At 32.8% G+C, this 26,620-nt stretch overlaps 1 protein-coding gene across 1 annotated transcript in view; it reads left to right on the top strand.

Annotated features, from left to right (window-relative positions):
- LOC143076685 (uncharacterized) overlaps nt 1-26,620 on the top strand; it is a 75,744-nt gene that overhangs the window by 26,114 nt on the left and 23,010 nt on the right. The window contains exons 12-21 of the mRNA XM_076252525.1: nt 323-396; nt 892-993; nt 12,109-13,056; nt 15,029-15,241; nt 15,601-15,739; nt 16,870-17,036; nt 18,415-18,737; nt 19,822-20,037; nt 20,861-21,168; nt 25,612-25,732. Coding sequence (XP_076108640.1) covers nt 323-396; nt 892-993; nt 12,109-13,056; nt 15,029-15,241; nt 15,601-15,739; nt 16,870-17,036; nt 18,415-18,737; nt 19,822-20,037; nt 20,861-21,168; nt 25,612-25,732 — 2,611 coding nt within the window. The remainder of the gene's footprint in view (nt 1-322; nt 397-891; nt 994-12,108; nt 13,057-15,028; nt 15,242-15,600; nt 15,740-16,869; nt 17,037-18,414; nt 18,738-19,821; nt 20,038-20,860; nt 21,169-25,611; nt 25,733-26,620) is intronic.

The raw sequence follows: 26,620 nt of genomic DNA, 5'->3' as shown, positions 1-26,620 counted from the left end.
CAAATGAAATCCTGGTTTCTATGATGCGTTTATTTGCATCCGATGTAGAACTTTATTCACAATTTGTAAATCCATTACTAATGTCAATTTCCTTAAAATTATTGTCATGATTATGTGGAATATGAGTTTCAGCATGATATTTTAAAATCAATAAGAAGGCACACAAATGTAAGCAATACACGGCACACATTAGCACTGCTCATATTTGAGGCATAACAATACTAGGATTAAATTCATAGTAGCTACAAAATAGAAAGGTTAATAACTCATTAAAGATAATCCATTATTGATAATATTTGTACACATCAATGTTTTTTTCTAGACCAGGTTCTGTTTTGACAGTGGCAGCTGGTGCCGTCCTTCGTTTCAAAGAAAACAGAGGAATATATGTTCAAGGTACGTTATAGTAAAAAGATAAACCAAAACCGTGAGATATGTCTGTACATTTGTTTTGCGATGCAAATTAAGATTCATCAGTAGCGTGCGAACCGAGACAGTTGGAAGTTTAAATATTGATCCGCCCCCCTCCCCCTCCCCGAGAACGTATGTACTCCAATGTTCAGTCCTTTTTAAATATAACTGTATGCTTATTTTACTCTAAATAATGAAAATGAAAACAGGTTATAAATTTCAAACGCCCAAAAGCGCTTTATTCGATTTACCTTCATCAGGAACGCTCGAAGCTGAATTTTAAAATCCAAAACTGTATGAAACCCGAATTATTTGAAGAGATCTGTAACCAAATATTATAATCAATACATAGAACAAGAGCAGATACAATATTGAAACAGATAGACTACTTTTTTGTCAATATTTATTTGATTAGGGACTTCCCGTTTAAAATTTTCCTCGGAGTTCAATATTTTTTTATTTTACTTTTTAATCATTCAGGTGCATTGAAAATTTCTACCGGTAACAGAAGACTAACTGTCATGGACTCTGTGAACGAAAATGTTCCTTGGTATGGAATAGTGATAAAATCTAAAAGTGATGGTAAGTTATCGCTTAAAAAAATAATGTCGTACCTTAACCAAATCAGGCTCTCTAGATCACGTGTTGTGCGTTGTTGTTTGTGTATGATTGTGTGAATATTGAAATTGATCTGATGGTTGTACTGTCTAGTAACTCAGTGAATTCTGTTATCATCTTTTTGTATAACTTCAATTAAAGAAAAAGTTAGATAGAACCAAAAACTAAGCAGACACTACATAAGGAAAGGAAACAGACATGCTGTATTTGTCCACGTTACACAATATTTTCACAAAACACATAAATCCGAACGCATAGATTGTGTTGCCATTGATAATAACAGAGAGGCTTTTAGAATTGAACAAACGCAATGAAGCATACTAAAAGTTTGAAAATACTTTAGAATTGAACACTTTTTATATAACTGTCAGCGATGTCTTTGTTGTCATCATTAAGGTTCAGTATCTAGTTTGACGTTTAGACATTGCAAACTTTGTCAAACATTCTCATAAGCTATATTATAGTCCACAGTAAAGTTCAGATCTTTAGACACGTCTAAAATTGAATAATAATAGACATCAATAACTTTGTCAAATCTTCATGTAATTTTATAAACCTATGATAAAGATGGAGCTTTCTTAAAAACAAAATATCTGGAGCTAAATTTTGAATTTTATTGAATGTTTCCATATCTTAAGACTAAGTTGTTTTGCAGTAACACGTCTGGTGGTATTAAAGTGTTTAAGACTTTAGTAAGTTTATCAAACCTTGAAAGCATTTTATTTAGCAGTTGTAGAATAAAGGCAACAGTAGTATACCGCTGTTTGAAATTCATAAATCGATTGAGAAAAACAAAAAAAAAACAAATCCAGGTTACAAACTAAATCTGAGTGAAACGCATCAAATATAAGAGAATTACGACACAACAGAAACACAACATTAAAATGTAACACACACAGACACGAACTATAATATAACAATGGCCATTTTCCTGACTTGATACAGGACATTTTAAGAAAATAAATGGCAGAAGATTTGCATAATTCAGATATATGGGTCCGTGTATATCTGCGTCCATTCGTTTTTCGTTTTGAAATATCGAAAACAAAAAACAAAAAACGAAAGTGTTTTCATTTTTCGTTTTTGATTTCTTAAAAACCAAAATGAAAAACAAAAGTGTTTTCGTTTTTCGTTTTTGATTTCACAAAACAAAAAACGAAAAACAAAAGTATTTTCATTTTTCAATTTTGATTTCTCAAAAACTAAAATCGAAAAATGAAAGTTTTCATTTTTCATTTTTGATTTCACAAAAACAAAAAACGAAAAACGAAGTGTATTCAATTTATCTTTCCCCCACACTGTTTAATTGTCATTCAAAAAATGACAATGTTGTCATTTGTCATTCATTTAAAGGTCGTTAAAGTATACATGCACAGCGGTTGTCAGATCAATACGTACTTTAATCGAAGATAATGTCGACGGATGCAAAAGTCTTTAGCAATCGGAACAATATGGGTGCGTGAAATTTATTACTTTTAATCCAAGATTATTAGAATTGATGACGGTCCATCTGCCAGTATTTTACGAACTACGAGGACGATAATGTATTTTGCTTGATCAAATTTTAAAAATTTCCGGAATTTCACAATCAAACTGGGATATTAAAGCCTTCAATTGGTTTGCCATTAGAGCCTATAAGGTGTTAATTTTGCTTATTTGTGAAGACTATAAGGTGACATTAACTAGAGGCCGTTGATGGGGGATTATGGAATTGAGAATAGTGGACAAAAAAAATAAATAATAGAGAAAATGGACTCAGAAATAAATAAAATAGCTAGAATAATGGTGTTAAAATGTAATGATAAGAGAATAATTGTCAAAAAGTATAAAGAATAGAGAAATATGGCCTAAAATATCAAAGAATACAGAAATTAAGAACCCCGAATCCAGACCATCATACTAGTTGCCTTAATGAACGTTAGTTTGTCTCTGGGAGATTGTTATTGGTTATCATACGGTTTTTCTTTATTTCTATGTCTATTAATTGAGAAGCGTGCTTTCATTATTTGCCAACATTTTACATATCACATTATAAAAAAAAGACTATTATTTTACAAACTACCATAGATTTCCGGTAATTGTTCTGCATAGACCACACCACATTGGAGTCCCTGTAATTTTTTTTCAAGTGGACCTCAGTTACCCACCCTACCCCATCATTACATAAAAGTTAATAAACAAATGTCTACGGAAATACTTCTGTCCGCACAATGTGTAAAGGGGAGCTGGGTAGCTGATGTCTGCTGGAGAAAAAAATCAAGGTTGCTGTTTAGCTTATAATTTTTCAAAGATAGGTCCAAAGTTGGGGTCGAACACCCCACCCTTACCGAAAATGTAATAAGAATTGTCCTCACTAGGTGCAAAGGGAAGCTGGGTAGCTGGGGTGTACAGTAGAAAAATCCAGGGTGTTGTTCTGCTTAGTTTTTTTCTAAAGTAGGTCTAAAGTTGAGGCCGTATACCTTACCCAACCCTTACCGGACAGTTAATAAAAAAAATCTGCGGCAATACTTTTATCTGCACTAAGTGAGAACGTAAGCTAGAGACCTAGGGCCTACTTGATCAAAATTACAAGTTAATTTATAGCACGGATTAATCTTTTTTAAGCTAATAAATAATTAACTTGCCCACCATACTTTATATACTAAAAATAAACCTTTTGTCCAGTCATATTTAAGCGAAATCCACTGGTTCAGAGATAGAATGTTTTGTAAAAACAGTTTTGTGTGGCAAAAAAAAGTTAAAGCACGAGTGCAACTTTCTTTTCTTTTAATGCAGTATTATTATTACTTTTCATGAACTATTTGACAGGTTGTCGATAATAAGGAAAGCTATTTCACCCAATAGTGCAATTTTGCCATCATTAAAAAAAAATCATAATTATTTACGATTCTTTAAACACTCAAAGTGTTGACCATTTAAAATGTAAAGCGGGCAGTTCGCTGTGTAATATATCGAAAGCGCCTGATTGATTTTGCCTTTATATAAGTAACAATTACATAAGATGAATGTTTCAATATAATTCGTTATTCTGATTGGCTAACTGCACATCTCATGTTATTTCTTACGCAATTGCATTACATAATGAAATTCATCATTCATGATGACACGAGGTCCCACAATAAAGTGCAAAGGTGAATTTAATAAAAACTTGATAAAAATCGTGTTTTCATGATCCTAGCTAAAAGATGTAATTATAAATATTGAATGCTTCTTTTTGTAACTTCATAGGGTTGTAAAAGCGTTGACCGTGCGCACATTTTCAGATTGAAGCGCTTCCGCGTTTCATACAAAATGTATTTCGGTCAACGCTTTACACCTCAATGAAGCAACAAAAAAAAAAAGCATTCAATTCTTAAATGAACCAGAAATGAAATTTTAAAATTTATTGAATAGTGTCTTTGACTGCTTAATTATATATTAAAAACTGATGATATAGTGGTTATATATTAATAAAAACATTTGAAGTACGTTTGAGTCTTATGCAATATTTGTGTTTATATATTTGAAAACTGGCTGCTACCGACTGGCTGCTTGAGCCTGGTCTCACAAACTCCGCATTTTCATTACAGCCGATTACATTGAGTGTGTAGACAAAGGTAATATCTTTGGATCGCTTGTTTGTTAGCTGAACTATGAAGTAACTAGGTAAGGTATACCACCCTCCTGTAGAAGGAGCCTTGTCCTACAGACAGATTGATTGGTTATCTGTCGAACTAGTCTACTCTTAAAGGAGGGTAGCTTACCTAACCTAATAATACAAGCAAGCTAACCAAGGATATGCTACCTTTGCCTACACACTCAATGCAATCGGCTGTAACTTCTTTACATTACAGGTTGCAACACCTTGCCAAATCATTGGGTTCTAATAAACGTTTGGAAAATTAAGTCAATGTGCTTTCCCATAAGGTTTTATGCCGAAAAAGGTTGAGACATTGAAGGCCAAATATTTTTTTTATTCTTGCGTGTCTTATTATAATCAGACGGTAATTTTAGAGTTTACAAAGAAATTTAATAATAAGACAGAAATTAATGTAGAGCTTCATTGGTGAAATTAACACTACAATACAAATAAAGGATTCTCAAATGATCATGACTTTTGATTGTAGTAAAATGATCAACCAATCAATCAATCAATCAATCAATTGATCAATCAATAAAATTGAGAATGGAAATAAAAAACGTGTCAAAGAAACAACAGCCTAACCAAAGAGCACAGCCGAAGGCCACCAATGAGTCTTCAACACAACGAGAAAATCCAGCAACCAGAGGCGGGCTTCAGCTCGTCTCTAAATAAAAATATATACTAGTTATGTGAAAATGGACGTCACACTTAACTTAGAAAAAAAAACATAAAAAAACTAACAAAGATCAGAGTCTCCTGTCTTGGGAGAGGCGCAAAAATACGGCGTGGCTAAACATGCTTTGTGATATCTCAACCCTCCCGCTATACAACTATATCTAGCTCATGTAGAATAAACAAACACACAACAATATGCACAGAACAACTCAGTTTAAAAGAAATCCGAGTCCGATGACAAAATAGTAAACAAAAGAAACTACACAAAATGAATATGATTCATAAATTAACAAAGAACTACTATCAGTAACTGACATGCCAGCTCCAGACCCCAATTAAACATATCGAAATAATACATAGATATGAGAAGATGTGGTATGAGTGCCAATGAGACAACTCTCCATCCAAGTCACAGTGTGTAGAAAGAAACTATTATAGGTTAAAGTACCCTCTTCAACACAAATCCTTGGCTCACACCGAATAGCAAGTTATAAGGATCCCCCAAAATGACTAGTGTAAAACCATTCAAACGGGAAAACCAAAGATCTAAACTATATATATAACTAGAGGCTCTAAAGAGCCTGTGTCGCTCACCTTGGTCTATGTGTTTTGGTGATGGTGATGTGTTCGTAGATCTTACTTTACTGAACATTTTTGATGCTTACAATTTTCTCTATCTATAATGAACTTAGGCAGCAACCATTTGATTTTCTGGGGGGGGCTATGGTTTTTTTTTCTGTGCAAACTTTTTTTTTCGCCTTCGGCGAAGAACAATCTATTTTTTTAGCGACAAACCGAAGACAATTTTTTTCTTTCAATTTTAGCATTACATATAGTGGCAGCTGAGGGTGAAACAAACAATTTTTTTTACTCAGGGTCCAAAACAAATTATTTTTTTCACCAAAACCTGGAAACAAACTTTTTTTTCCAAAAAAAACCATAGCCCCCCCCAGAAAATCAAATGGTTGCTGCCTTAGCCTAGTAGTTTCAGTGGAAATTTTTTTTGTAAAAATGTACAAATTTATGAAAATTGTAAAAAATTGACTATAAAGGATAATGACCTAATAAACAATTTTACCCCATGTCAGATTTGCTCTTAATGCTTTGGTTTCTGAGATATAAGCCAAAATCTACATTTTACTCCTATGTTCTATTTTTAGCCATGGCGACCATCTTGGTTAGCTGGCCAGGTCACCGGACACATTTTTTTTTTATACAAGATACCCCAATGATGATGGTGGCCAAGTTTGGTTGAATTTGGCTCAGTAGTTTCAGAGGAGAAGATTTTTGTAAAAGTCACGACGACGGACGACGACGGACAACGGACGACGACGGACGACGGACGACGACGGACGACGGACGCCAAGATATGAGAAAAGCTCACTTGACCCTTGGGGCCAGGTGAGCTAAAAACCGAGAAGCAAGAACGACATCAACAAACGACAACTACTGTTTTTTTGTGTGATTTTTGTCGAGCCTTCGACTTTAGTCGAAAAAGCGAGACTAAGCGATCCTACATTCCGTCGTCGTCGTCGGCGTCGTCGTCGTCGTCGTCGGCGGCGTCCACAAATATTCACTCTGTGGTTAAAGTTTTTGAAATTTTAATAACTTTCTAAAACTATACTGAATTTCTACCAAACTTGGACAGAAGCTTGTTTATGATCATAAGAAAGTATCAAGAAGAAAATTTTGTAAAAATAAATTTCCACTTTTCCGTATTTTACTAATAAATGGACTTAGTTTTTTCTGCGAGGAAACATTACATTCACTCTGTGGTTAAAGTTTTTAGAATTTTAATAATTTTCATAAACTATCCTTGATTTGTACCAAACTTAGACAGAAGCTTGTTTATGATCATAAGATAGTATCAAGAAGAAAATTTTGTAAAAATAAATTTCCACTTTTCCGTATTTTACTTATAAATGGACTTAGTTTTTCTGCGAGGAAACATTACATTCACTCTGTGGTTAAAGTTTTTAAAATTTTAATAACTTTCATAAACTATACTTGATTTGTACCAAACTTGGACAGAAGCTTGTTTATGATCATAAGATAGTATCAAGAAGAAAATTTTGTAAAAAAAATTTCCACTTTTCCGTATTTTACTTATAAATGGACTTAGTTTTTTTGCCAGAAACAAAACATTCACTCTGTGGTTTAAGTTTTTAAAATTTTTATAATGTTCTTCAACTATCCTGGATTTCTACCAAACTTAGACAAAAGCTTGTTTCTGATCATAAGATATTATTCAGAAGTAAATTTTGTAAAAAAAAAATGGACTTAGTTTTTCTTCCAGTTAACATTACATACAGTCTGCAGTTAAAGTTTATAAAACATTTATTAGATTCATAAACTATCCTGGATTTTTTTTTACCAAACTTGGAAGCTTCTTTCAATCAAAAGACAGTATCGAGAGGGAAATTTTTATTGATGTTTTTCCTCATTTTTGTTGAGTCTGCAATTAACAGCAAAAGTAGGCGAGACACTGGGTTCCGTGGAACCCTTAAGAATTTTTTTATTACTAGACCAAATATTTCATGATTTTTTATTATCTAGGACTGTATTTTTTATTAATAATTGATTACCAAGTTTAATAAAACATATGTGTGTATAGCAAACATATTAATTTTGGCTTGAAAGACGTCTCTTTAATTGTCTTCGACTCGCTCTGCTCGGAAAAATTGACAGGAATAAAATCCTAAGATTGAACGCGTTCGTTCATCAATCTTATTAAAATTAATATATATTAATTTTCTCATACACATAAGTATAACGAATTCAGAGATATACCTATTAATTAGATTAGTTCGTCTAATTTACAAATGTAGTATTATCTGTAGTTAATTTACTGACTTCTTTAATAAAGGATTTGAATAAGAATGTGTCCATAGTACATAAATTCCCCACTCGCACTATCATTTTCCATGTCTAGTGGACAGTTGAATTGAGGGTCAGAACTCTATATTTAGCATTAACATTAAAAAGATCATATGATATAGAATATGTGTACTGAGTTTCAAAACAATTATATCTGTACATTAACTTCACTTTCAGGTATAGAGATGTGATTTTTTTTTCTGAGACAAGTGCTTGTGACAATCCAAAAGAACTTGTAGTCATTCGATGTTCAGTACTTCAGTACTTTGATTGTTTGAAAACGAGGTAAAAATACCCTGCCACATTCGGTATGTGTTTTTGTTAGACCTTTTTTTTCTTCTTCTGTTTTGTATCGATCTCATGCGTTAAGCCCTTTCCACTGATTTGTATAGTTTGTTCTTGTGCTGTGCTGTAACAAAACTGTCCCAACTGCTAACAAGCATGTTAAACGCCACAATATATTGCATGTGCCTGCTCCAACTCAGGAGCATGTAGTTCAGTGGTTGTCGTTTGTTGATGTCTTTTATATGTGTTTTTCATAATTCATGTTGTTTTAAAATAGGCCGTTATTTTTCTCAATTGAACTGTTTCATATTTTTCAATTCATGGACTATTGTAGACGACAATACCGTATGTTTTTTCTCATTGTTGAAGATTATATGGTTGCCTATATATAATTGCTTACATCCACTACATTTGAACTTTATGGGATAGTTGACTCATTTGCATTAATACCGAATCTCCATATTAAAAGTTGAGGGGGGGGGGGGGGGTGTATTTCTTTGGAAAATTTCAATGTTTTTCTCCCAGGTCACCCAGTTTGAATAGAATATTTTGACATTTTGCTGTGCTCTTGGATTTGAGTTAAGAGCCAACCAAAGATCACGGCCTGTGGTGGGTAGTTGACTACTATATGGTAAGCTCTGGATGTCTTTTTGAGTATTGCATACGGTGATTTGGTGATGTCTTCATGCATGAATTGTCCCATTACTTTATATAGACAATTATCAGTCAACCTGATCTATCAAAGTAGCTCTCCTCGCCTTTTGTATAGTCAGACGAAAAACAAGATATAAACTGACTTAGCTTGGTATATACATGTTTATTTAATATACTCCTATAAATATAAAAAAGAAGATGTGGTATGATTGTCAATGAGACAACTCTCCACAAGAGACCAAAATAACACAGAAATTATCAACTATAGGTCATCGTACGGCCTTCAACAATGAGCAAAGCCCATACCGCATAGTCAGTTATAAAAGGCCCCGAAATGACAATGTAAAACAATTCAAACAAGAAAACTAACGGCCTAATTTATGCACAAAAATTGAACGAAAAACAAAAAAGATAACACATTAACAAACGACAACCAATGAATTACAGGCTCCTGACTTGGGACAGGCACATACATTTTGAATGTGGCGGGGTTAGACATGTTAGCGGGATCCCAAATTCAAGTCAAATTGATATTTTAAAACAACATAAAAGTAAAAAAGTGTAAAAAAAAAAATATTTTAATAAATGTTGAAAATATTATTGTGTTTGTGAGTGGAAAACTACTTAAAATTGTAGAAATATCCAAAAGTAGCTCTCGCGTTTTTGTTCTGCGGCTACGTTAACGGAACACCAATCAAGTAATCGATCTTCATGACTATGGCTTCAATATTCAATGGTATAAAATATCATGGTCTGCTTGTCGTAGACTCAAAAAGACTTCAAGTTGGAATAGATCTACGAAGACTAAAGAACGTTCATGTGTGGTTTGGCAATTGTACATGCCCACGACACCGATGTCCAGATATTGTTCGGAAGATGTTTTGAGAAGTTACGATGCTACCGGACATGTAAAATTAAACTGTTACAGTATATTACAGAACACAAAACTGGCTATCTTTGCTGTAAATACAAGTTAAAAACCGGACATGGTTTACATTAAAGCTAAAAATCCCAATCCCACGGCATCAAATAATAAAAAAAAACAACATATGACCTTTAACATTGGAGGGCTAAACTAGCATTGAGCCGTGTCCAGGTCCTAAATAAAAAATAAAGAGATGTGGAGTAAATGTACACGGGACAAAATCGCACACAATATATAGAAAAAAATACAAATTATTAATGAACAGGGCTTTTATTCCTGTTCTTCATCTTGAAAGGAGCTGGAGGGTATTCAACAAGGAACTAGACCATTGATCCTCATTATACAAAAGTAACATAGGTTAGTGCATCGGACTACAAAAACATAAGTTCCTGGTTCGATCCCCGTTCCGGGGAGAACATTTCCAATCCACTATTAATAAATATGTTTTAACTAACAATAGCCACACACTTGACTTTGTGGATTACTTTATTTTTTTCTTCATCCTTCATATGTCTTTTGATATTGTTCATACTTGTAAATACTAAAAGTCTTACACTGTATCTATATATTTTGCTCCGAGACCAGAACATAAAAAAAATAGATAAAACAAAACTTGCGCTTTAGATTAAGAAAGAGTCTGAAAGATTTTGTATAATTTTTTCCAGTTCTTCTGGGGTCCTTGTGCCCTTCCCTCGCCAACAATATATAGTTTGCTTTATTTGTAAAAGAGGCTAGTTACGCTTCTTTATTATCATCTTAGATTAACCTCTCCAAACTTAAAAGTAAAGATCACGCACCCTTATTGTTTAGATTGATAAAGACTTTTGCATCCGTCGACATATTCTTCGATTAAAGTAGTATTGTTCTGACAACCGCTGTGCATGTATACTTTAACGACATTTAAATGAATGACAAATGACAACATTGTCAGTTTTTGAATGACAATTAAACAGTGTGGGGGGAAAGATAAATTGAATACACTTTCGTTTTTCGTTTTTTGTTTTTGTGAAATCAAAAATGAAAAATGAAAACACTTTCATTTTTCGATTTTAGTTTTTGAGAAATCAAAATTGAAAAATGAAAATACTTTTGTTTTTCGTTTTTTGTTTTGTGAAATCAAAAACGAAAAACGAAAACACTTTTGTTTTTCATTTTGGTTTTTAAGAAATCAAAAACGAAAAATGAAAACACTTTCGTTTTTTGTTTTTTGTTTTTGATATTTCAAAACGAAAAACGAATGGACGCAGATATACACGGACCGATATGCCAGAATCAAAACAAAAAATATTTTCTGTATTTTACTGTGGCTTTGTTTATGTTTTAACATTTACATACAGTACACAATTACATGTTAAATTTACATGGAATATTTTGAAACTAGTATATAAACGTCTTTGATTGAAGCGATTGGGTCTTAAGAAATTAATCTATTATAATGCTTCTGTTGGTTTTGTATGATACGTATACTGTTTAATCTACAACTTATAGTCGTGTTTGAACCATTTAAAATTTTGAAAGACCAGAGAGCTACCATTCACCATGTTTAAATCAATAAGAATGCCCTCTATAGGAATTTCTTTGTACCAAGTTCCATTAGTTTTTAATTGGCATTATACATTGTCTTTCTTATGGCTATTTTTTAATTCAATAGGTTGAAGGTGATTAAAGTATGGATTATATAACATGCGCTTCAATCATAATTCAAATGTTTGAAACACTCTGAAATGGCCACAAATAGTTAGCGTATGACCATTTAGCTTCAACGGGTGTTAGGGGGTTGGGGTTAAGGTTTTTTCCTCAAAAAAATATTCTGATCCACAATTTGGTTGAAAAAAACAATTCTGTTCAATCAGATGACAAATACAGATTTCCATCTTACCTTATAGTGTTAAATTTTGCAGAAAAAATGATTTGATTGATAGTGTTGAAAAACTAAATTAAGTTTCTGACTCAGACAAAAATATCATACCCTCCCATTGAAGTTAAATTGTTGCTCTCTTATGAAATTTGTTTTTGTATTTCATATATATATGTTTTTCAGAATATTCCGCCATAAACTGCGCTCAGATTAATAACACCATGCAAGGTTTTACAGCATTTACTAACAGATTTGAAATGAAACATACTAATATAAATAGTTCCAGAGCGTCATGTTTGAGCATCAAACCCAACGATTCTGGTATTACAACTCACGATTTTGAAGGAACAAGTATAGGCAACTGTAAGGAGATAGGAATTTCTGTTTTTGATGATGGAGAAATAAATGTTTACAATTTTAATATTCAAAATGCGTCTGTTGGCATAAAGATGGACGTCCGTTATGGTAATTTAATTGTAAAATCAAGCAATATTACAAACTGCTCAAAAGCCGCTTATGTTCGTTTCGGAATAACATCAAAGGCTGCAGGAAACCTGACCCTTGAAAATTGTCGGATTTCAAATTGTTCAAACGGTGTCGAATATTCAATGGGTAATGTCTGGAATATAAATAGTGTTGATATAAAATATAACATATTTTCTAATATTACAAACAATGCATTGTCGGTCAATTTTCCGTCAAATGATTACAATGATCGATATATAGGTCATGTTGATATAGGTTTCAATACTTTTTACAATACTTGTCACATTTATCTGAATACATGGAACAACGCAAACCTAAGTTTTCATGATAATAGAGTTGAAAAAGGCAACTGTGAAGGTCTTGGAAAATGCTATCTTGAAGCATATGCTAAGGGAAACAAAGAGATTAAACGACGAATGTTCAATATATCTACAAATATATTTACGGATTTGGTTAGTGACTGCATTGTCGGTTTGGTTTCAAGTGATGATGCTGGAGTCTTCCCAGGCATTTTCTACTACAACCAGTTCTTGACCACAGAAACTACTGTTGGAACAGTTACATTAGACTCGACATGTTTCAAATTTTCTCACAACATATTCGACAATCCAACGTCACCTTATGATCTATACGTAAAAACAAAAGGTATGTTATCAACAACCTATTGATATATAATTAAATTTTGATGTAACGTGTCTTCTGATTGGTTGGCTGATTTGAAATTATATTATAAGGTATGAGTGTAAATGATTATCAGATAAAGTTGAAACTAAGATAATCATGATATTTAAGCGAAAATTATGTATATTTAAAGCATAAATGAAAACATGATCCATACAGCATTATCAACAAAATCTTTCTCCGAACTTCATCTAAATAATTTTGTACTACCCTATCCTTATCTATCATAGATTTTTTATGATAAAAAAGCATCTTAATTATTTTTAAACTTTAGTTTTAAATATGTTGTGTTGTATTTTCTATAACTATGTTTTCAATTTTGATCTTCACTGTTTTATTCGATTGCTAATCTTTATGATGAGTCTTATTCCACTGAAATGCATCGTCTGACCCTTCATTACAGTTATCATTGGTAAACATTGCTATCATACTGTTTTACAATCTCCTTTGTACTTTAATTTACGACTCTCATGTCAAAACAACATATACGCTATATATTTGAATGCATCTGATTTTCATTTCCAAAAGAAAGAAAAATGTCTCTTCAGTGATGCTAGAGTTCCACAATATTTGAAAGTCGAAAGCCATATACTGACGTTGAAGAGATGTTAAAACCTTAAAAAAGACCAAATTTAAATAGAAACCCGGTAAAAAATGCTATTCGTAAGGGATACATAATCCTTATTTAAACGTATTCGGAATTAACAAAAAACTTATCGTAAATTGGAAATTTGAAGAAATTATCCAGTATATCTACAGGCAAGGATTTATTACAAAATAAACAACTCGGGGAAAAGAAATTAATTATTCCGAAACCGGAAATTTAAAAATAGATTCTGTATGCGATCATAAGGTAATATGAGCCACATTTTTACCGCAACATATTTTGCAACATGTGATATAATATAAAGAAGTTTATGAGGGTAAGGAATCGTTTCCTTTGTTAAGTCTGCAGATTTGACTTAATTTTGAGAATCACTAGAAGGAAAAGTTAAACATTGGTCTTATATTTCAGAAGTGCATGACAAACTATATTATAACAACATAACTGCCATTTTTATACGAAAGTACCAAATTCATTTCTTTGTTTTCATTGAAGGGTGTTCGCGGGTATATTTTTTTCTAAAAATGAACTTTATCTTATGCTTAATAGAAAAATAAAATAAAAAAATGGGGTCACCGTTCATTTAAGCTCACAATCTGCCTTCGAAAGAAGCATACATTTTTGTAAAAGTACTTTTTTTCTGTTGAACTAATAGGAGAAAAAAATTAATATCAAAATAAAAAAAATAAAAAATAACTTGAATCGCTCAGATTTTACAATCATTCAGTTGAAGTACAGCTTATTTGAAAATAATAATAAAAAATATAGGTCACCAATGAGTTAACAAAGATATTTCAATTTTAATACTAAAAAAATGGCATTTTTTCACCAAAGGGAGATTATTTGATTTTTCTGAATGACTTTTGTATCATATGACAAAGTAACAACTTATAAAATAATAAATTAAATTTGTAATGAAAAAAGAAATGTTTAATTTTTTTCTGAAATTTTTATACCCTCGAGCCTCCCTAAAAATATATTGAAACATTTAGTTTTTGAATTTCAGAGGCCGAATGAGTTTTGTTATCAAACTTTTTCTTTGACGTGCATCAATACGGCACATGTTATCCGACAAACGACATACAATAACAAAAAACACAAAACTTGGTACTAAGAATATTTGTTGATTTTTTTTAAAACATACAAAACATGCAAAAGTCATTGTCCAAACTAAAACCATGTTTCCATTTGATCATCAGGGGAAAAAATATTGGAGAAAAAAACTCACAACGTCAGTCTTTATGATTATTTTTTTTTTATTTTAGAATTTGTTTTAAATTTTTTGCCTTTTTTGGTATCAAACTGATCATTTGTTTTTTTTTCTAATTTTAGGAACTACCTCTGTAAATGCCTCTAACAACTGGTGGGGAAACGCCAATACCGATATAGCATACGAACGAATATTTGATTTTCATCGTGATAATTCTTTGTTACTGGTAAATATTACTTCGATTTTGATTGACAGAAACATTGATTGTTCTGGTGTTGATAACTGCAGCTCCAATGGTGAATGTGTGAGCCCAAACAAATGTAGATGTTTCTCTGGTAAGTATATTGAAGCATTAACATTCATATTTTTGTAATCGGACATCTAGGACAAACGGATTACCAAACCCCTCTTTTACGATTTCCAAAACTTGATTTTCTGGTAGACCCAAAATTATAACAAAAATGGCAACAACGTCTGATATTAACAAAATCTGATGGTTACTGGCTATTTTGATCTCTATTAAAAATTAAAAATTTTATGATCGCAAGCCTTTAAAAACGAAGATAGTAATAAAAGAAACGTATCGAACTTTAAAGATTTTTTTGAATTAATAATGAATGTTTTCCTTTCTTTTGCTATGGATAACGTCCTTAAATATTTTCTCATTAGATACATGTTTGAGTCTTTTTTGTAGGTTATGCTGGTAAATTGTGCTCAGGATATGACTGTTCAGGGGTCCATAATTGCTACGGGAATGGACGTTGTGTTGGACCGAACTTATGCGAGTGTAACCCTGGATGGAGCGGACAGCGGTGTATCGATGCGTTGTGCAGGTATTTTTTTTTATCTGAAACATCAAAGTTCTGTACTTTCTTCTTTCTACAAAATGAACTAATCGGCAGCTTTCATGTTTCGCTTATTAGATTGGCATTTAAAAATGCGATGAGTGACAGTAGTATAGTCTGGTCTAAAATACAGCAAGTTTTACTTGCACAGTCTACAAGATCGTATCGGAGTATCTACTTCAAATTGTTACCGTTTTTCTACAATATTTGTATTTAATCCATTTGCTTTCAATGCCGAACACCAAGTTTGACGTAATTTGGAATTTACAAGATGTATCTCTTTATGCTTAAATATGTCTGTGTTTTAATACCTAGCTAGTCCCAATATTTTACATTTCAAAATGACTACCACCCATTTGAAAAAATAATTTTAAACATGTTAAATATCTAATAGATTTCTGTTTTAAAAAACATCACAGGTCAATTTAAACTGCAAATTATGTGACGACAAGTTTACAAATGACAAACGACAATTTAACTAAGATGGCAAAGTTTACAATAACTTGACATAAATATCATAGTGGCGGGCATTTTCATCGGAATATGTAATATATCAGGGGCGAAAGGTACCAAAGAGACACTGAAACTCGTAGATCGAAAAACTAACATGACTAAGCAACACGAATCCCCCCAAAAACATGGGGGTAGCCACATGTGCTACTTAAGGGTAAGCTGATCCTGCTCCACATATGGCTACCTTTGGGTTGCCCATGTTATTACAAACCCAGTCTAATTCAGAAGTTCATAATCGTGAAAAGGGAACGGGATTGTATTTACGACATGATGAACATATCCGATATCGTCTGTGAAACGAATATTACATAACGGACTACCAACTCGTGATGGCGTCCGTTAACTTTACGAAGGGATTAACAATTTGACTTAATAGATTTGGCTCATTATATATTCATAACATTTTGAAAAATATTAACTTTGACCTGTTGAACAAAAACTCAAAATTGCAAAATATTTGAACCAACCAATTTAAAGGTATTGTTTAATTGGTAAGATAGAATGCATTACAAAGACTAGTTTTGTTCATTGAGAAGTTTGATTTGTTTAGGTGTTCTGTTCTTCGTTAAATATCGTATATATATATGTACATCATTTTTTTATAGTAATGTGAACAACTGTAGTGATCATGGTTTCTGTATTCGACCTGATATTTGTACGTGTGCTTCTTCATTCACTGGTGAAAACTGTAGTTTGTGTATACCATTACATTGGGGCAACAACTGTGATCCTTGTCCAAATTGTCGGAATGGGGAGTGTAATATAAATACAGGTATTAGTTTCAGTAATTTTACTCAATGAAATGTTTGCATTAAATGTGATGAATAAAATTGGGAAAGGAAATGGCAAATGTGTCAAAGCGACAACAACCCGACCATAGAGCAGACAACAGCCGATCGCGAAGTCCACCAATGGGTCTTCAATGTAGCGAGAAATTCACGCATCCGGAGGCGTCCTTCAGCTGGCCCCTTAAACATATGTATACTTGTTCAGTGATAATGGATGTCATACTTAACTCCGAATTATACACAAGAAACTAAAATTAGAAAAAATTACAAGACTAACAAAGGCCAGAGGCTCCTGACTTGGGACAGACACAAAATTGCGGTGGGGTTAAACATGTTTATGGAATTACAATACTATGTAAGGTAATTGTAATGACGATAAACAACTTATGTTTGCAACCACTTTCATTTTACAGGTTTTTTTTCTTTCGTTTGAACTGTTCTTTTAATAACGGAAACAGTATGATGATTCTATAATACATTGGTTCTATTTGTACATATAAATACGTATAACGAAAATTTTGCACATTATCGTATATGATTTGAGCCAGTCCATGCGAAAAGGTACAAACACGAAAAATTTACGAAATTCTAAAAAGTGTGCATAATTATTGGTAGTAGACTTGTGATTTATAAAACACATTTACGTTTCCTCATATCATCAAGCTGTGAGCTACACGCACCTGCAAGTGTTGAGACCCCCCTTTAGTTTTATCAAGATTGTTAGTGAATTATTTCATATATTTCAATCATTTTCAAAGAACAGTTTAAATGGATTGATTTGCCAGTTGATAATGTTAATCCCGGTAGCAGTGGGGATAAGGCTATCGCTTACGATGCTGATATCAATGCAATCAAACCGGGCAACGGTTCGAATCCCGTGCAACTAAGGTTGATTTATATAATATTAAATAATTTAACTTAACTTAAATTTCAATTTATAAAAAAGATGTCATAGTTTTTGTATTTTCCCTCATGTTTTAATGTTGTCTTACTTTCTTTTAACCTGTAGAACTGACGGAAATTATTGACTTTTGTCTCTGTAGTGTCGTATATTTTTTAAGTTTCTGGTCGGTATAGTATTAATCCGGGGAACAAATGATTTTACACTTGCACAAATACCACAAATTCAGATATTTCTACGTCTTTTTCTGTTTTAATTGATAAATTCGGGATAGAATTGACAATCTTATGAATGTTTACATTGATGTTATATTTTCTGATAAAATCGTTTTTCTTAAATACTATAACAAACTTTGATAACTTGTCCTGTAAAGTTTACAAAAAGGACTTTTTGTACCTTTTCGCATGGACTAGCTCATTTACAAATACATTTATCATATGTGTTTTCAATTATGTATACAGGGACTTGTGATTGTTTTGGAGCACAGTGGACCGGAAGTTTCTGTGATATTTGTAGTGAAACGTTCTATGGTCCGGACTGTCTACCTTTGCTCACAGTGTTGAACATCATACCGAATCAGGGCCTTGACAGAGGAGGAAATGACGTACATGTATGGGGTCACAATTTTCCACAGTCAGATACATATCAATGTAAATTTGACACAGACGTTGTAAATGGTGTATGGGTTGCCTCGATGCACGTGGTATGTTCTGCTCCAAAACATGCAGAAGGGATTGTAAGTCTCGAAATTTCTCCGGATGGGATAGAGTTCAGCAACAATAAGGTATCTCTACGTAGATTATAAAATTACATTTATAATTTATTTTAATCTGCTATTATTCATGCATTAAATTTAAGCTTTAACAATGTATTTTATCTTAAATCTCACATCAACTAAATGCATTTTTTCTATTTGAAATGATGCTTATGTTAAATTTTCCAAGTTTTTATGTTACATTGTATCCAACAGCAGTTACCCCGTTATAATCGTTTGAGGTCCTTTAAATCTGATTGCAGACTCAGACATGCGAGCGAGATTATAAGTTATCTACGTGCATATCCAAGAACACCATGAGGCGCAACCGAAGGGTGTATAGGGTACTGAAGGGTGTTAAAATATCAATATATACGGCTATTAACGTAGATAACGAATTTATCCCCGGTCTTTGTCTAAATCTGGCGATTTTTAGAGGAATTCGACCACAAAGTTTAACGTGAAAGTAACGTTTTTTTCATATTCTAAATATCTTTTATTGAAGTTTTGGATTTTGACATATTTTTAACGGGGTGTAGGATACTACCTTTAGTAGAACCCTACAATTAGACAAATATAAGACGTTTTAAATCTAAAGACAGAGAAATTGAAATGGGTCGAATTGGGCGCTCAAAGTTGTTAGAGTTACATCATAGACGGTGTGACGTCAACGTGGATCATTTGCATAGCTGGGTCATTAGTCCCATTCATTGACAATGTGGCAGAATAGTGCTGCATTTACTAAAATGAGTGCAAATAATTGACATAATAAGATACAATCTGTATTTCTACAGAATTCTATATTTCACAAGGAACAACCATGGAACTAAGGAAAACGCGCATGAATTACCCCGATGTTATGTGTAGCAACATCCGGGGATATGGGTTAGCAACACTCAGGGGCTATGGGTTTTGTAACGACGTGCGTTAACCAATCAAAATCCTATAATATACTAAGCCGGGGATAATTAGTTTTAATTATCTGCCTATTTAATATCTATTTGCATTCATTTAGCGTTTATTTCATATATATGGAAAGATATATATGAAAGTTTTGTGAATATGCAAGACTGATTTTATTGCTGTTATATTTCTATTCTTCTTTTTTCTATAGGTTAAATATTTATATTATGCAACGTGTCCACCAAGCTCATGTGGACGAGACGTTTCGCCTCCACGTGGTCAGTGTTTGTTTGGGAGTTGTTCGTGCAACCTTCCTTGGACAGGTGAAAATTGTACAATTGAACTACTAGCACCTGAAATTATTCCGCCTCCTCCACAAACCATAAACGAATCGGCTATGTACGACTTCCAACTACAGTTAGCACGGGTATGAAGTCTTAAGTGGATTAAATCTTGTCATTTTTTCATTATTTTTCATAATCGATTTATGATATTTGAACTTATTTTAGCCTACCTTGCAGCATGGAATTGGCTCATTGTTAAAGTTCGTTTCAACCGCTGTAGTTGTATACTTAAGTTTTTTGGTCCTTAAAGGAATTTTATTTCATGTTCAATAATCCGAAACAAGTTATATTTTATAGTCAAATTCAATCACATTATTTGCACTTTTACCTTGTGTATTATTTGAGTTGTTGAGTATATAATCAGACAGCAAGCTTGCGACAACAAAACAGTTTTCAACAATAAAGAGATTTCATGAAGCCCTAGATTATCCAGAACCATTTAGTTGTATAATAATAAAGTTAACAGTAACATCGCAAATCTGCCGTTAACACAATATTTCTTAAAGTTACGACAAATGCTATCAGGACATATTACCATCTATGGTCCGGAACAAAAGGTCTGACAAATTGAAAAAGAATAAAGCAATAGAAAACAAATTCGTTATCTATATTTTCATGATAAATAGGCAAAAATTTTAAGTTGTGTTTTTAAGTTGTGAGGAAAAAAACAAAGTATTTTTCAATTCATAAATAAGATAGGAGGACAAAAACATGTGTAGAGAGCGCGTCTGACGTTGATACTATTTCGTGCAAATTTGCCACTATTGTCAACATTCTTATTTGTTTAATACCAAAAGTATCAGAAGAATGTCTGCATACCTCTACGTAGGTTGAAAATTCCCATTTAGTCAAACTATAAAGACAGGAAATGTCACTATTTCAATGATTTATAATCTGTATTTTCAGGGGAGTTTACCAGTAACTTGGTCACTCATGGATCATCCTGGAAATATGATAATAGATGAACGAACTGGAAGACTGTTTTGGTCAAATGTTATAGGAAGACTATTAACTTATACAGTCATCGTAGAGGCAACAAATGTTGTCGGTAAACATAGTATTGAATGGACGATAAATGTACCTGTTTCCTATTCTGTTAACCTGGTATCTTTAGTTCCAGATGGAATTCTACCTAGACCAATGCAAATAGAAATTTTTGGAGCGGTTAAATTCAGTGATTTAACTGCACCGAGGCCCGTTCCAATCAAACTTATGTAAGTTCAATTAGTAGGTAAACTTATTGTTGACATGAAAATGTATCTTAAAACAGAAACGGTAAGATACCAAAGTGATATTCAAACTCATAAGCTGGTGAAAAACTGGCAACACAATGGCCATAAATGAAAATCGGCTAAACAGTCAAAACACATTAGACTAAGAAACCCGCAAAACAACATCGAGTTATTTTTTCGTTTGTTATTGCTGATGCTGTCAGGCTGCTATATGTTTTTGTCTCAACAGTTTGATTCAAACGCCGTTGATATGTTTTACATGTAGACAAAACGCGTATCTGACGTAAAACATTACAAGCCTTTTGTCTTTTATCATGTTTTGATTTCATGTATCGATATAACAAAAAAAAATAAGAGCTCCATACTTCAAACGCGACCTACGAGTTGGTTGACCGATATGAAATAACCGTTTCACAGATGATATCGGATATGTTCCTTATGTCGTAACTACAACCCCCTTCCCTTTTCACGAATATGACCTACCAAATTAAGACTATTTACCGGGTTTGTATTAACATTAGCAACACGATGGGTGCCACATGTGGAGCAGGATCTGCTTACCCTTCCGGAGCACCTGAGATCACCCCAAGTTTTTGATGGGGTTCGTGTTGCTTAGTCTTTAGCTTTCTATGTTATGTATTGTGTTTTAGTATGTATCTGTTTATCTTTTTCTTTCTTAGCTATGGCGTTGTCAGTTTATCTTCGCTATATGAGTTTGACTGTCCCTTTTGGTATATTTAGCCCCTCTTTTCTAAAAACAATAAACACCTAAAGATAAACTTTGACGGAGAGATTTGGAACATAAGCCTATTAATAATATCATTATAAGTTAAAGTGGAGTTTTAAAAATTTAGTTTTGAATCACAACAACACCATAACACTGACAGTATACTGATCTGATCAGATGATACGAAGATTCCACCAACGCGGTATCGAGAGAGTGGTTATAAATACGAATAACACTTTACATAGTCGGTGCGTCCTACCAATTTCATTGTGTTTGCGCCATTAATAATTGTTATGCAGATGATGCGTATACATACGTGGCGTACTAAATCATTAGTCTGGAAACTTTGATGAGTTTTATACAACGACTGTATCCATGCCACTGCTTTTGGACATTTTATAACCACTTTAGTAACCAGTACTTTTGTGTTGACATGAAATATCAATAATATATTCATTTTCTGTAAATTAAATAAACTCTTCATAGATACCAGGACTATATTTAGTATTTATGTTCCGGACCATATGAGTATTTGGACCATACGCGTATGGTCATGACCATATGGGTATATACTTATATGGTCCGACCGTACGCGTATGATCGGGGTAATTTACACTGTTACAGTTTACTTGTAATACTTCTAAAATCTTCATATGGTATGACTGTTCATTAAAAAGACGTTATCATATAAGTAATTTTATTATTATATAATAATAAAAAGATAAGCTAAATAAAAATAAGAAGTTTCACATAGTTAATTGTACTTCATTGTCAAATTTATAGTAAACACATTTTATACCAAAGGTCATTACCGATGGTCATTACCGATTTGTTATTACGAGTGAACGGCAATAATTATGTCGACTATTATTTATTATTATTATTATTACAATTTTTCTATAGCGCTAAATCTAAAACAATATTACTCAAAGCGCTTTACATCACATGTTAAAAGAAATATACACACAGACAATGATAAAAATATAAACATATAAAACATGAACCCACAAAATAAATATTTCAGTGTTAAAACTTTTTTTAGATAAAAGGATTAATAATGTGGAAATTAAAAAAAAAAAAAAAAAAAAAAAAAAAAAAAAAATATATATATATCAATGAATCAAAATAAAAAAAAAACATACAGTGTACATATTATAAATGAAACATATCTCCAGTTAAAAGAAAGGTTCGATAAATCAAAAGCAGGCTAACGTCTATGGCACAATGTATCACAGAAACGAATTTAAGGGATTCAAAATGCTTGTCGAAAAAAGTGAGTTTTTAAGTTCTTTTTGAATACAGACACCGACTTTGCATTTTGAAGTTTTTTTGGTTATGCATTCCAAAGGATGACCGCTGCTTGATCAAATCTTCTATTGCCGTAGGTTTTGGTTCGCACAATAGGAGTTACGAGTGTTAAGTTGTTTTCAGACCTTAATGATCTTGATGGCCTGTATAAATTTACAAGTTCACTAAAATATAATGGCGCTTCATGTTTCACGGACTTGAATACATATAATAATATTTTGTATTGCACCCTGTATTGCACAGGCAGCCAGTGAAGAGACTCAAGTGTCGAAGTAATGTGTTCGTATTTCTTTTTTCTTGTCACCACTCGCGCAGCAGTGTTCTGAACCCTTTGTAGTCTCCGAATCATGTAAGCTGGTAGTCCATAGAGTAAAGCGTTGCCATAATCCAATCGAGAAATGATTAACGAATTGACCAGAGTTTTATATGAATCCTCGTTGATGTACGGACGTATGCGGCCTATATTTCGTATTTGATAAAAACATGCTCTCGAAACTGAACTGATTTGTTGGTGCATTGACAGAGTCTTATCAAAATGAACGCCCAAATTTTTAATACACTTAGAACTTGTAATGATGTTTCCTTTAAAGGTGAGATTCCAATCCTTCAAATCTTTCACTCGGTTTTTCGGAGCAAATAGTATCAGTTCCGTTTTGTCCTCGTTCAGTTTAAGCATGTTTACACACATCCAGGAACTTATATCGGCCAAACAGTCCCCAATTCGATTCGATGTGTTTTTCCAGTTATCAAGAGGTTCGAAAACTAAATAGATCTGCGTATCATCGGCGTAGCATTGATAAGAGATGTTGTGACGTCAACAGATTTCGGCGATCGGCTTCGAAAATATAGTATATAGCTTTGGGCCAAGCACGGAGCCCTACGGCACACCGCAGTTAAGACGAAATTCCTACTACTACACGCTGTGTCCTATCTCGGAGATAAGAGAGTAACCATTTCAGAGCAGAACCTGAGATTCCAAAAGCATATTCTAATCTAGCTTCGATAATGTCATGATCAATCACATCAAACGCCGCAGAAAGGTCGAGCATCAATAAAACGGCACAACAGTTTTTGTCTAGCGCACTTGCAATGTCATGGTCAACTCGAAGTAACGTTGTTTCGGTTGAGTGTCCCGCACGATAGGCAGATTGAGCAGGGTCATGAAGAGTGTTTGACGATAGATGCTCTTCTAGACGACTTTCAATAACTTTTTCGAGAACTTTAGAATCGAAAGGAAGATTCGAAACCGGGCGATAGTTTCTAAAAAAATAAATTTCAAAAATTTCTTTATGAACTGTTACACAAGAAGTCAGTGAAAAGTAACACAGTTTATTTAAGTTGTCTTGTGAATATGGTGTATTGCATTCATTTTACGATATTTGAGATCTAGAGCTTCTTAAAAACAAAATTAGACCTCAGCAGCTGCAAAAAGGGTAGCTTTTCACTCGCAAGCAAAAGGTGTAAATGAAAAGGATCGTGCACAAAATTCTTGCAAATGCAAAAAAAGCTATGATGCCGTGTGGAAGTGAATGTCACCTTAAGCCTACATGCAAGAATGTAACTAGCGATGAAAACTAACTATGGCATCAATATTTAATTTTTGCGTAGTTTTTGTATTATAAAATTAATATATTTTCATGTAATCATCACTGTTGTTTTTAGATAAAGTTTTTGTATTATTAAAACGTTTATAATGTAATTTCAAAAAACATACCTACCTGGTCCAAATACTCATATGGTCCGGCCCGTTAATAACCAAACGAGTATTATACTCATATATACGCGTACGGTCGGACCATATGAGTATACGCATATGGTCATGATCAAGTATCCAAATACTCATATGGTCCGGAACATATACGCCAGACGCGCGTTTCGTCTACAAAAGACTCATCGACGCTCGAATCCAAAAAAGTTAAAAAGGCCAAATAAAGAACGAAGTTGAAGAGCATTGAGAATCAACTGTTTATACAATTTTGAACTAATCGAAACCCTTTTATTTTCTAACCCATGGCATATTTAAATTTAAAAAAAATGTGGTAAGATTGCCAATGATACAACTATCCACCAACGTTCAAACGAAGTGATGATAGCAATTATAGGCAACCATAAAGACTTCAACAATGACAAAAACCCATACCGTATGATTGGCTATAAAAAAGCCCGACAGGAAAATATGAAACAATTCTATTGAAAAATTTCCTATACGCGGTCTTTTCGGTTTTAATGCTTTTCAACTTTGAGAGCCACTAAATAAATGTGTTTAATGTATATGAAACGTGCTTCTGAGGTACCTACGTATAAGCGTGTTAAAATTGATGATAAGTTATAATTTCAGAATAATTTAAATTTACATATGGTGTATGGTTTGAATGCTGCTATTTTTTCAGAATTAAAAGTGCTTTAACGAATACAACGAGGGTATTATCACCAACCAATGAAAATCATGACCCAACATCATTCATGACAACGTACTATCCAAGGCCAGACGATGCAGGATCATTTACTGTGGTAAGCCCGACGGCCTAGCCACAATCAGATGTGCATTTTGTGTTTCACATGAAGTCAAAAATGAGTATCACCTCAGGGAAAAACTCTTTTGATATTTTGGTTCAAAAATGGTTTAAATTATGAAAAATTGCCATCGTTAGGCTAACACTGGAAGCATTTATATAATTACATGCAGTTTTTGGAAGAAATATTTAATATTTTTATTAAATAAATGGTTTTTTAAAAACTGTATAATTTTCTTTAATGGTTGCCTTCAAGACATGGTCAGCAGTGTCAGATTTTTGGTCAAAGACAAAATATGTTTAGAATTATTGAATATCAAACATTTTGATTGAAAAAAAAATGACAAGAACATGTTTAACTCACAGTTATTACACACAATAGTAGCTTTCTTTGATCATTAATCTTATCTGATAAAACTGTATCTAAACTTATCTATAAATAACAAAACTTAAAAAAAAACCTTTCTTTTGGTGTATAGAACATGTAGAACATTAAAATAGCTTGATGCATATTCTTACAATAAACAATCAAACTTAGCAATACAATTTATATGTTTTGTCTACGGACAAGACATTGTATTCATATTTAATGAAATGCATTATTAAAACCTAATTTTGATAAAGCTAAAAGTGTTCTCTTGAAAAAAAAAACTATACATTTAATCAGGTTTATCTATCAAATGATGCTTAACTTCGAGGAAAATGGAAACAAATACATTTTGATAATGTCTACGGACAAGACACTTATTGATATTCAATTAAATGCTTTCAAAGATGATTGTTAAAGTTAAGATTAAAAGTTGCCAATTAAATTTTGAACTGTGTTTTTAAAATTTTGGAAAATATAAAAATGTACCCATATTTCTTTACATATCTCAATAATTTA

Source organism: Mytilus galloprovincialis, chromosome 5 (assembly GCF_965363235.1).
Source record: "Mytilus galloprovincialis chromosome 5, xbMytGall1.hap1.1, whole genome shotgun sequence".
Taxonomy (NCBI): Eukaryota; Metazoa; Mollusca; class Bivalvia; order Mytilida; family Mytilidae; genus Mytilus; species Mytilus galloprovincialis.
Note: the sequence above shows the minus strand (reverse complement) of the source record. Positions and strands in the feature narration are given on the sequence as shown.